The 12,500-nt window shown below is 52.5% G+C and overlaps 1 protein-coding gene across 1 annotated transcript in view; it reads right to left on the reverse strand.

Moving 5' to 3' along the window:
• jmjd1cb (jumonji domain containing 1Cb) overlaps positions 1–12,500 on the reverse strand; it is a 49,014-nt gene that overhangs the window by 33,740 nt on the left and 2,774 nt on the right. Inside the window, 7 exon segments of the mRNA XM_080835650.1 lie at positions 1–1,346; positions 2,662–2,834; positions 4,472–6,687; positions 8,500–8,785; positions 10,275–10,316; positions 11,150–11,296; positions 11,742–11,866. The exon segment at positions 1–1,346 is cut by the window's left edge and continues 1,182 nt beyond it. Coding sequence (XP_080691776.1) covers positions 1–1,346; positions 2,662–2,834; positions 4,472–6,687; positions 8,500–8,785; positions 10,275–10,316; positions 11,150–11,296; positions 11,742–11,866 — 4,335 coding nt within the window.

Raw genomic sequence — 12,500 nt, forward strand, 5'->3', positions numbered from 1 at the left:
TACTGTCCGCCAGAGAGTTTCCCAGGAACGGCTTCATCCCGCCCTCCTGTGGCTCCCGGCCCGAGGCCTTGATGCAGGTGGCATGCTGCCGCACGATAACCGACGCAGTGGCGCCCTGAGGCGGCTTGTTCCGGTTCTTTTCGCCGAGCCACACCCCTCTATCGTATCCAGGGGCGCCGTCGCCGCCAACCCGCCAAGGCTCCGCCCCGCCACCCAGCTCCACCCCTCCGCTCTTCACCTCCCTGAGCTCGGGGAGCAGCGTCGGAGGCTTCTGCTGTTCCGGAAGCTTCCCGGCCACGCTGACCGGCTGGATGGGGGTGAGCGTGGGAGGGGAGAGGCGCCCGTAGTTGGCGGCCTCCTTGCGGTCGAGGGTCTGCTGGGTGGGCGGGTGAAAGACGGGCGCTCGGTGCAGCGCGGGCATGCGCAGCTGACCAGGGGGGGGGGAGGAGAGAAGAGCGGGGCTCCGGCGAGGCTCCCCGCCGCCACCTTGAGGGCTGCTTAGGGGGTGCAGCGCCGCTGCGGCCTGCTGGGATAGCTGCTCCGTGATCTTGCTCACCAGCCCCTCCCCTTCGGGCTGGTGCTTGATCAGCGGTGGAGGCTTCGAGAGGGACTTGGAGGCCCCTGCACAACCACCGCCACCAGTACCACCAGCACCACCAGTACCACCACCAGAGCCTCCTCCTCCTCCTGGCCCTCCACAGCCGTACACGAGGGACAGGGGGCTGTTGTTGGAGGAGGAGGAGGAGTTGGGGGGTCCTGCCACCTTGTCGAAGTACGCGTTGAGCTCCTTGGAGGGGTAGAGGCGCGGTGGCTCGTTGACCACGCTGTTGGACAGGGTGGTAAAGTAGTTGCTCTGCTGCTGCGACGCCGCCTTGAACTTATAGAGGTCCGAGGCCGAGGCCGGGCGCTGCTGATGCTGCTGCTGCTCGGGGGGGTCCCTCTCGTGGTGTTTAGAGGCCGGAGGGGGGGCCACAGCGACGGAGGAGTTGGGGAGAGGGTGGGGCACGCCGCCGCAGGGGTGGTACGACGACGACTCGCGGGGGTCGGACTCGCCCGGCCGGAGCTTGGCGGTGAAGGGCGCCACCTCGATGCTCTCCTGCAGGATGCGGCGGTTCTCCTCCTTGTACTTGCTGGCGCGGTGGTCCGCGGCGTCCGGCGAGCTCGGAACCATGCGGGACGCTTTCGGCGTCGGCGGGTCCAGGTAGCCGCGGTGGTGGAGCTCCTTGCCCGTGGGCGTGCGGCTGCGGTCCTGCGCCTCTTGCTTCAGGTGGGCTGTTGCTAGGCTACGCATGGAGTCTGCTGCTAGGCTACGCATGGAGTCGCCAAACACCTTCTTCTCCAGTTCCCTTAAGAGACAAGATTTAAAAAAAGTCAAACGTCAAAACACAATCAAAACATCTTTTTGCAATTCTTCATGCCCTTCCTGCAAGATGAAGTACATTCTATTTTCATTGGGGCATGATTCAGTTAACTCTGATATTATCAGTATTATTCCACATGTGTGTGTGTGTGGGCATGCTTATGTGTGTGTGTATGTACGTACACTTTGCATAACACACACACAAAGGAGACATTAGGGTCAGGGCAACAGTGTGTAACTGTGGTGGGGAAGGATTGTCCAAGTCCAGCCTCCATTTGGTTGGTAGTGGTGGTAGTGGTTGTGTGTGTGTGTGTGTGTGTCTCTATATAATAATAGAGTTGTGTCATGCAGGGCAGGGAGTAGAGGGGTGTGTGTGTGTGTGTGTGTGTGTGTGTGTGTGTGTGTGTGTGTGTGCGCGTGCGTGTGTGTGTGTGCGCGTGTGTGTGTGTCTCTATATAATAATAGAGTTGTGTCATGCAGGGCAGGGAGTAGAGAGGTGTGTGTGTGTGTGTGTGTGTGTGTGTGTGTGTGTGTGTGTGACTATAATAATAGAGTGGTGTCATGCAGGGCAGGGAGTAGAGAGGTGTGTGTGTGTGTGTGTGTGTGTGTGTGTGTGAATGGGCGTATAGAGCTCCAGTCACATGCCGTTTGTTCCACCTCGAGGTCACAAGGTATTTCCACGAGGGGAGACGCGTACACACACACACACACACACACACACACACACACACACACACACACACACATACAGATTGTGCACACAAGCAGCAAGGAACAGAGTCCAAATATAAAACTGAGGCTTAAAGAATACATACACTGTGGAATGTAAAGAACACACACACACACACACACACACACACACAGAAGTAAGAAACACACACACACACACAGAGAAATGACTACAGACAAATGAAAGCACACACTTTTGTACACAAGGGCCATGATGCACACACACACACACACACACACACACACACACACACACACACACACACAAACACAAACACACACACACTCTTTTACTCTCACTCTTCCTAACTCAATTCCGTAGCATAGCATACGTGTTTAAATGGGCACGTGTTCCGGGCACACTCACTCTTTGTGGTAGTCTCCGTGTGTGTGTGTGTGTGTGTGTGTGTGTGTGTGTGTGTGTGTGTGTGTGTGTGTGTGTGTGTGTGTGTGTGTGTGTGTGTGTGTGTGTGTGCGTGCGTGCGTGTGAGCACGCGTCTCCCCTGCCACTCGTGGAAATACCTTGTGTGTGTGTGTGTGTGTGTGACTATATGTGTTCAGGGCACACTCACTCTTTGTGGTAGTCACCGACGCTCTTGGAGAGGGGGGGGCTGGCGTGGGCGTTCATCTTGAGGGGGCGGTGGGCGTCGGCGCTGGCTGGCCTGCCCGGGACGTGGCTCAGGAGACCCAGGCCGTCCGCCGAGGACACCTGGGTGTGTTGGTGAAGCCAGGGGCTGGGCGAGTTCTGTTTCACACACACACATACACACACACACATGTATACACACACAAACACACACACACACACACATGTATTCACACACAAACACACATGTATTCACACACAAACACACACACACACACACACACACACATGTATACACACACAAACACACACAAACACACACACACACACACACACACACACATGTATACACACACAAACACACACACACACACACACATGTATTCACACACAAACACACACACACACACATATACACACACAAACACACACAAACACACACACACACACACACACAGAAAGAAAGAAAGAAAGAAAGAAAAAAAGATGAGAAGGTCATTGTCCAACCATGGTTAAATGCAGCATACGCACAGACACAGGCACACACACACACACACACACACACACACACAGGCGCACACACACACACACACACACAAACGCATTACACACACACACACTTCCCCACCCCTTGCAGTGTTTCCCTCTCTTCTTCACAACCCTATCATTACCTTGATTTCTTGTGTCAATACAGGATTACAGCTTTCAGACCAGGGATTTGCATGCCAAATATGTAACACGCTGCATTTACAATTCAATTCCTCTCTTTAAGACTCTCTCTCTCTCTCTTTTTCTGTCTCTCTCTCTTTCTCTCTGCTCGCTCTTCTCTATCGCTCTTTCTCTCTCTTTTCTCCTTCTTCTAAGACACAGGCTCTCACGCACGAGCAAACATACACTACATCACATCAAACTGCTTTCTACAAAGGGCACGGCCGCATTTAGCAAAGAGGACGATGCCATCTACTAGAGGTAGGATAAACTAGACTCAAACACACCTATAGATTATGGATGGTGATGATGGTCAGTTTCATAACGTAGCCTAGCATGATGGTTCAGTAAGAACCTAGCAACCAACTGGCCCTTTCTGATCAAAAACACCCGAATAGATTCCATTTACTGCAGTTGAAATCAATGCAATTCAAATACATTTAATTTAATTTGTTTCTACTGCATTCCTTGGAAGCGGAGAATGGACAAATTTACATTTTACATTTACATTTAGTCATTTAGCAGACGCTTTTGTCCAAGGCGACGTACAAGGGAGAGAACAGTCAAGCTACGAGCAAAAGAGACCCAGTGTAACAGTAAATACGACTTTACATAAGAACTAAAAAGACAAAATAGAAAAGAAAAAGAAGTGCAGGATTGTAACTGCTGTAAGCACTAGTCTAAGTGCGATGGTGAGACGGTCGAGACCTACCCTCCGTAGACTGTTCTGTAAGTGCAAGTTAAGCGCTCGTCTAAGTGCGATGGTGAGACGGTCGTGACCTACCCTCCGTAGACTGTTCTGTAAGTGCAAGTTAAGCGCTCGTCTAAGTGCGATGGTGAGTCCGTCGAGACCTACCCTCCGTAGACTGTTCTGTAAGTGCAAGTTAAGCACTAGTCTAAGTGCAATGGTGAGACGGTCGTGAGGTCGTGACCTACCCTCCGTAGACTGTTCTGTAAGTGCGAGTTAAGCACTAGTCTAAGTGCAATGGTGAGACGGTCGTGAGGTCGTGACCTACCCTCCGTAGACTGTTCTGTAAGTGCGAGTTAAGCGCTAGTCGAAGTGCGATGGTGAGACGCTCGTGACCTACCCTCCGTAGACTGTTCTCCGAGTTGACCTGGTTCTCGCCCGCGTGCACCCAGTTGGAGGAGGCCAGGCCGAGGCCTGGGGGGTAGGTGTGGTGGTTGCCGTTGGGGTACTGCCAGATGATGGGGTACAGGCCCAGCTGGTTGTAGGACGGCCCGCCGCCAGGTCCCTGGTGCTGGGACATGAGCCCGGACGCCTGCTGCTGCAGGAACTGCTGCTGTTGGTGCTGCTGATGCTGCTGGTGTTGGTGCTGCTGGTGTTGGTGTTGTTGATGTTGGTGTTGTTGGTGTTGTTGGTGTTGGTGTTGTTGGTGTTGTTGGTGTTGGTGTGCCGCCGCTGCCAACGCCAGGTGCTGTCCCAACCCCCCCGAGTCCACCCGCGCGTGGCCCCCCAGGAGTGAGGAGGGCGCGTGCGGGGACATGCCGGGGGGGAGCACGCCGGAGAGCAGGTGTGTGTGGTGCACGGCGTGGTGCTGGGGGGGAGGAGGTGCCGCGTGAGGGTTGGTGAGGAGGTGCGAGGGATGGTGCGGGCTGGCCGTGAGGCAGGTGGCGTGGGAGGAGCCGTGGAGGGCGTGCAGGTGAGGGTGGAGGTACGCCACGTGGTTGGCGGCGGCTGCGGACGCGGGCTCGGCGTCGGGCCGGATCAGCGCCGGGTCGCGGTACACGGTGAAGTGCTCGTTCTTGTCGAAGATGAGGGGGCTCTTGGTGGGTTCACAGCGCGTCGGGACCGGCTTGAAGCAGGAGCGCTGGGTTGGGGAGGGGGAGGGGGAGGCGGGGGGCTCGCTCTTGCAGACGCGGCCGGACGAGGGCGGGGTGTTGGTGTTGTTGTTGTTGGGGGTCGGGGGTTCCGGGTGTCTGGCTTTGTGCTTGAACACCTCCGGACACGTGTTGGGCCGCGGTTTAGACGACGCCTCCATGATGCCGTAGGGCTTGGACTTGGGGACGTCCGGGGAGAGGTTGGGGTGCGGGCGCTGGGGTTTGTGGAGCTCGGGCGAGGGGTTGGGGTGCGGCCGCAGGGGCTTGGTGGCGTCCGGCGACGGGCTGGGCCTCTGCGGTCGGCGCGTCTCCTCGGCGACCGCCGCGCTCTTGATGCAGGACGGCACGATGGCGGCGTACTCCCGCGCCGAGACCTTCTCCCGCTCCGCCAGCGCTGCCGCCGTCTCGCTCACGGAGGTCAAGGGTCGGATGACCTCCAGGTGGCTGAACTCCAGCTTAGCGCCGTGACTACGCACCACCTGTGGCTGGTGGAGGTGGTGGTGGTGGAGATGATGATGCTGCTGCTGTTGTTGTTGTTGATGTTGTTGTTGTTGTTGTTGTTGATGTTGCTGCTGTTGTTGTTGTTGATGTTGCTGCTGTTGTTGTTGTTGTTGCTGCTGTTGTTGTTGTTGTTGTTGTTGTTCGCTCTCCCCTTTCCTGAGGTCTGACGGGGTGGGGGTTAGCACCAAGTGTCTGGGCTCAGGTGTGTGCCGCTCGGCCTTCTGGGACGCGAGCAGCGCGGACACGGCCTCTAAGCTCTCCCGCGAGCTGGGCTGCGTCCCGCCGCCGCTGCCGTCCTCCGTGATGTCGATGACGCAGGACAGCGTCTGCTTGGGCGTCTGCGTTCGCTGCGGAGGAGGCAGCCCTGTCAGGCTGTAGTGGTCCTTGGATGGGCTCCTCACGGCGCTCCTCATGTCCACGATGCACCCGCCGCCGCCGCTGCCTTGCGTTTCCGTGGTGACAGGGGTCGGGGCGCTGGGATGCGGTAGCCGTGGCGACCGCGGAGACCTCCTCTCGTCCCGCCGCTCCCGCTCCACCTCGGCCAGCTGCAGTGTCTCCACGGCAACCGCCGCCGCTTTGCTGCTCTTCTCCTCCATGCGGAGCTCCTCCCACGGCGACAGCCGACCAATCAGAGCCTGCTCTCGCTCCCGCTGCTCCCTCCCCTCCTCCTCCTGAGTCCTGGAGGATGGCTGTTCCCCCGGAGACGCCGCCTCCTCCTTCACCATCATCTTCGCCCTCAGCTCGTTCTCCGAGCCGGGCTCCGAGGAGGAGGACGAGGCGGAAGAGGAGGAGGAAGAGCCGGCCGAGGCGCGTCCTCTCCTCTGCGAGTTCTCGGAGTCGCTGCTCTCCGACGCGTCCGAGGCCTCGGTCTTCAGACGCTTCAGTGCGCTGCTCTTCTTCTCGTCCTCCTCCACCTTCCTCCTGCGGCTGGCCGTCTGCTTGCTCTTGCTCTTGGACGTGAAGTCTGATCGTGAAGACAGATGACAGGAGAGGAAGAGGAGGAAAAGAAAGAAGTATTACAAAAATGTTTTTAAAAAAATGCATTTAAGCTTGATCAGTGTCCAACTCCACAGACTAGCCCTCAAATGTTACTCTGGCTATAAGCTCAAGAGGGATAGAACTCTCCTTTAGAGACTTTAGAACAGTTAGAAATCCTTTATGGTCACAAATAACTTTGTTTTGCCAACAAAAACGTATTTGTGTGGAGGATGTATGTGCACACGGAAAAGGGACGCTTTTTAAAGAATCCCAAATACAAATTTGGTTCTATTTTACTCCACAGGCTTCTAGTCAGACCATATGTTTTTCTCCGACCCTTAACCGCAGGCATAGAGAAAATGTACACATCCGTGTAATTACCTAGTGCTGAACTCCACATGTGGCAGTCTTATGGCTCGAGGTCAAAGGTCAGCGTTAGGGTTAGAGGTTGGAGCAGCAGTGGCACAGGCCATAAGTACGGAGTAGACCCTATATATTATATATGTCAAACATTTAGAATAGAGACGTGTTCCGTGTGCTGTAAACCAAGTACAGAGAGAGAACTGGAAATAGGAAACACGTTCTACAAGAGCACTGCGGAGAAGTTAATGGTTTTAAGTAGCACACCCGAGGGGGGGGGGGGGGTCTTAAGTGCTCCTAACCAAGTCGATGATGTCATCCTCTCTGCCCCACCGTTAAACGCTGATTGCGTTGTGAGTGCCACTTTGGACAAGTGATGAATGGCCAGCCATTTAAATTTATGCTCACTTAAAACGTCCAGTTCTCTGTGCCTCTGGGCTCGCTCTGGGCTCTTTGGCAGCCAGCGATGGTGTGTGTGTGTGTGTGTGTGTGTGTGTGTGTGTGTGTGTGTGTGTGTGTGTGTGTGTGTGTGTGTGTGTGTGTGTGAGTGGTGTGTGTGTGTGTGTGTGTGTGTGTGAGGGTGTCCATAAAGAACTTCAGCCAGAGCTGACCAGTTCTGCTTTCAATTTTATTACCGAGGGCTAATTCACTCAAACACATTTAAAGGTGAAGTCCGAGACTGGTTCAATGTTTAGTGCTCCATTACATAATAAAGCAGCTAAATCTCAATTCCAAGATACAAAATAAATGGCAAAGAATATTTTTAAGTAGAGTTAAGTTCTTGTTGCGGTGTAAAATAAAGTGATCTCGATTCCCTGGCTACTAAACCCCACTAATAAGAAGTCGCACTGGAGCCCTGGTGTCTTAAAACACTGCTCCAAATTGGTGAACACGTTAAGTTTAGTATTTAATCATTTAGTACGATAACAAATAAGGTTTTGGAGAGTCCACGTGAATCAGAAGATGAGCTCTTTCTGGCGGGCACTGTGGCTCAAACAGTAGCCCCCGACCACATTAGGGCTTGATGCTCAAGGAGGTCACGGGTTCGAATCCGGCCCGATGCCATTTCTCCTGTCCACTGCCCACCTCTTCTCCCTCTCATTTCCTGTCACAATTCTCACTGCTCTGTCTCTGTGACCTTAGTTGAGGTTGAGTCCTGTCTCGTCTCCCGCCTTTTTTAATTTATTATGTAAGTTTGATCGAATCTTTCACACCCCTGACTCAAGCCCTCCTGTGTCAAAAAGGATGTTTGAAAGCTCAGACTTTTTTAAATAAGTAGATCTGCATTTGGGACATAATTGTTGCTTTTTGACAGTGACAGTGAAGAAAAGTCTGCTTGCACAAAAAGCACTCCTGAGCTTCAATGTTAGCACACAAGGTTGTTCATTTACTGATCTTAAAAAAAAAAAAAAGAAGATGGGCTCATTCTCACTCGTACCTCCTCCTCGCGTCGCCACGTCCGGCTTCTCCTCCTTGACCTTGGTGCTGTCGTCGTCGGGGACGCTGCTGTCCGAGCCCTTGCGGCGCGAGGAGCGCGAGCCTCGCTGTTGTCCCGGTGACGACTGCGGCTGCTGCTGGTGCTGATGCTGAAGGGATGGCTGTTGCTGGGGCTGTTGGGATAGCTGCTGCTGCTGCTGCTGCGATTGGCCGAGCTGCTTGGGGGTGGAGCTAGACGAGTTCATGACGGGTCTAGGGCTGTTGGCCTGGGCGCGTGTGTAGTGACCCTACACCCAAACAACGGCAGATAGATCGATAGATAGATCAAGGTCAAGAGGGAGATAGAAGGAATAAGCAGGAGAGGAAGAGCAAGAGAAACAAACTCTGGGTTAACTTCACGTGGGATTGTGTACAGGAGCTGTGAGTGAATGTGTGCATGGAATTCATGTCTGATAAATGACTCTCTATGACTGCTTTCAAATTCAAATCCAAAAGAGAAAAAAATCTGCACCATAATCTACAAACATACACTGAGAAAAATGATCACTATGTTTGGGAAAGAAGAGTGTTCCTGTGGGTCTTATGTGTTCAATGCTACCTCAACTCAACTTGCAGTTACCTTCCCCAACGGTTTCAGGTGACCTTACGCTGCAGTGACAGTGAAGAAAAGTCTGCTTGCACAAAGGCACTTCTGAGCTTCAATGTTAGCACACAAGGTTGTTCATTTACTGATAGCAACGGGGAGCCCGACGTTAAGTGGCCCACGGCCAAATTTAGACAACCTTTCAGTTTTTTTAAACAGGGACCTACTGGGCAGCCAAAGTACTGACTCAGCAAAAAACCTGAGCCGATAAGGACGGGGTTATTATTCATGTGCTAACAGGGTCCTGTGTTCACCAAATCCACATACAGTATGTGCTCCCTCAGGATCATAATGGTGAACTTGAAAAAGACGTTCCCCAGCTCTGTAACTTATATATATACACGTTGTTATTATATTATATATTAGTATACTTATATAACATGGGCTATTGTTGTGTTAAGATAACTAGTTCCAATAAAAAATAACTGGATAATATTTATGAAATAGTGTTACTTGAAATGGGTAAAATCTGACCTGAAATAGGGTTAATGTTTTAACATAATATTGAACTGGGAGACATGCTCCCATAAGGGACCATAAAGACAACCCTCATAGCAGCTGACGTTGGACAGACCTCAGCATTGTCACAGACCTGTTAGCTGCTAAGTGGGAAGAATTAACTTAGCAGTCAGTCGCTAACCATGTTGTTAGCAGCACTCGGTCGGCTAACACAACTAGCGTGTTGTTAGTGTACAGTTCTGAACCGAAAGGTCAAGAAGAGGAGCGAATGTTAGCTCAGCAGACTAGAGTTCACTGCACTGCTAATGTTTAACTGGCATACAGGAGCTAACGTAAAGGTAATCAACAGCCAGCCAAAAGTGGCAAATGCTACTCTAAGCAGAGAGGAGTTCATTGTAATGTTAATGTTTAACTAGCAACTCAAGCTCTGTCTGTACAGGCAGCGGCAAAAATTGGCTTCCTCCAACAGACAGACAGGAGCAATGTACTGCTACTTTTTAACCTGGCAGACAGGCGCTAGTTCAAAGGGCAACTTTCACAGCGAGCAAAAAAATAAAAAATAGGTTAGCTTCAACGAGCAGACAGTTGCTAAATGTACTGCTACTTGCTACTGGCTACAGGAGCTAGCGCTATCTCTACTACTGCTGCCGGGGTCTGGACTGGGGAGGCTGTACCTGAGTGCTTCCTGCGCTGGTGGTGGGTCTCCCTCCTGACGTCTGCTTGCATGTCCCCCAAATAACCGTTTACAAAAAAGGGAAACAAACAGTGAGGAACATGGTAGAGCAAACAAAACGGCAGAACAAGAGTCACAGAGCTATGGGTGCTTCTAGAAGACCCAAGGACTTTGTATTGGTTTTATTGTTCATTTAGTTTAAAAAAAAAAAAAAAAAAAAGGAGGGGGGTGGGTGGGGAGGGGAGGGGACGTGGGAAGCCAGCACACTTGAAAAAAAAGGAGACCTTTAAAGCTAGCTACAGGAGTGAATGTGTATTCAGCTGATGCAGACAATAACATGTGAATACAAATGTAATGGACACATAGGCATTAACAAAACATACAAAGGCAAACACTGGGGCTACTTATAGGAAAAATACATCTCAAGGTTTACAGACACTGACTAACTGCTTAAGAGGGACCATATATCACTTAATTAGATACAAGATCATTGGCTATAAGAGAGCTTGACTATCTTTTTACAAATCTACTCGGACTAACTGGACTACATGAACTGTGGTATTTCCTGAAGTGGTGTGCCTTAAAAACTATGATTGCTTTTTAGAGGGTGTTCGTGCAAGAGTGGTGGACTGAAGTGGCGGGTTAGCTAGCGGACACGACACACACACACACACACACACACACACACACACACACACACACACAAACACAGCAGTAGGGGGTATGGTGACACAGATTCCAGCTTTGCTCGGGGCAGGAACATCCATACTGGAGCCGGCAACTATTCTGAGACTGGGTGGTGTGTGTGTGTGTGTGTGTGTGTGTGTGTGTGTTCTTTAAGGGGGGGGGGGGGGTTGTAGGGAGTTCAGGACTTACGTGGGCTGTGTTGTTGTTACTGTTGCTAGAGCGAGACCTGCGTCTGCACGTGATGCCTATGTTCTCTCCTTTCAGCAAAGAGTGGACGACGTCATCAAGAAAAGTCATCTGTACCATTGAGGGGTCCACATTCTGAGGCTCTAGTACCTGTGAGGGGAGGAGGAGGAGGAGGGGAGGGGGAGGGGGAGGGGGAGAGCATGTTCCGGACGAGAGTTTAAGATGGATGACCACATTCAGGGTAATTCTTGTTTTTGAGATGCCTGAAGATAGCTTTCACGTCTGTGAATGCGACACCGCATGGGGGGTGAAGCAGGTGCAGCAACAATGCATTCTATCACCAACCCAGCAGGTACGGCAACAATGCATCCTATCACAAACCCGCTCCAGGTTCAGTTCAATTGCACTGCGGCACTTAAACACTGTCGTTTATGGAGCGCGTGTGTGTGTGTGTCTGTGTGTGTGTCTGTGTGTGTGTGTGTGTGTGTGTGTGTGTGTGTGTGTGTGTGTGTGTGTGTGTGTGTGTGTGTGTGTGTGTGTGTGTGTGTGTGTGTGTGTGTGTGTGTGTGTGTGTGTGTGTGTGTGTTAGACTCACCTGATCGTTCATCACCACCATAGTGCGACTAAAGAGATCGTGGTGGGTGATGATGCCTGTAAACCACTGAGTGGCCGAGTCCTGTCTGTAAACGCGCACTCGGTAGCCATTTAACGAGTAGGGACCTGGGAGGAAGGGGGGAGGGAGGAGGGGAGAGAGAGAGAGAGAGAGAGGAGAGAGGGAGGGGAAGGGAAGAGAGAGAGAAGGAGAGAGAGAGGGGAAGGGAAGAGAGAGAGAAGGAGAGAGAGAGGGAGACAGACAGAGAGAGGGAGGGGAAGGGAAGATAGAGAGAAGGAGAGAGAGAGGGAGGGGAAGGGGTTAGAGAGAGAGAAGGAGAGAGAGAGGGAGGGGAAGGGGTTAGAGAGAGAGAAGGAGAGAGAGAGGGAGGGGAAGGGAAGAGAGAGAGAGGGAGAGAGAGAGGGAAGGGAAGGGAAGAGAGAGAGAAGGAGAGAGGGAGGGGAAGGGAAGAGAGAGAGAAGGAGAGAGAGAGGGAGACAGACAGAGAGAGGGAGGGGAAGGGAAGAGAGAGAGAAGGAGAGAGGGAGGGGAAGGGAAGAGAGAGAGAAGGAGAGAGAGAGGGGAAGGGAAGAGAGAGAGAAGGAGAGAGAGAGGGAGGGGAAGGGAAGAGAGAGAGAAGGAGAGAGAGAGGGAGGGGAAGGGGTTAGAGAGAGAGAAGGAGAGAGGGAGGGGAAGGGAAGAGAGAGAGAAGGAGAGAGAGAGGGGAAGGGAAGAGAGAGAGAAGGAGAGAGAGAGGGAGGG

The sequence above is a fragment of the Sprattus sprattus genome (genome assembly GCF_963457725.1).
Source record: "Sprattus sprattus genome assembly, chromosome: 3".
NCBI classification, from domain to species: domain Eukaryota; kingdom Metazoa; phylum Chordata; class Actinopteri; order Clupeiformes; family Clupeidae; genus Sprattus; species Sprattus sprattus.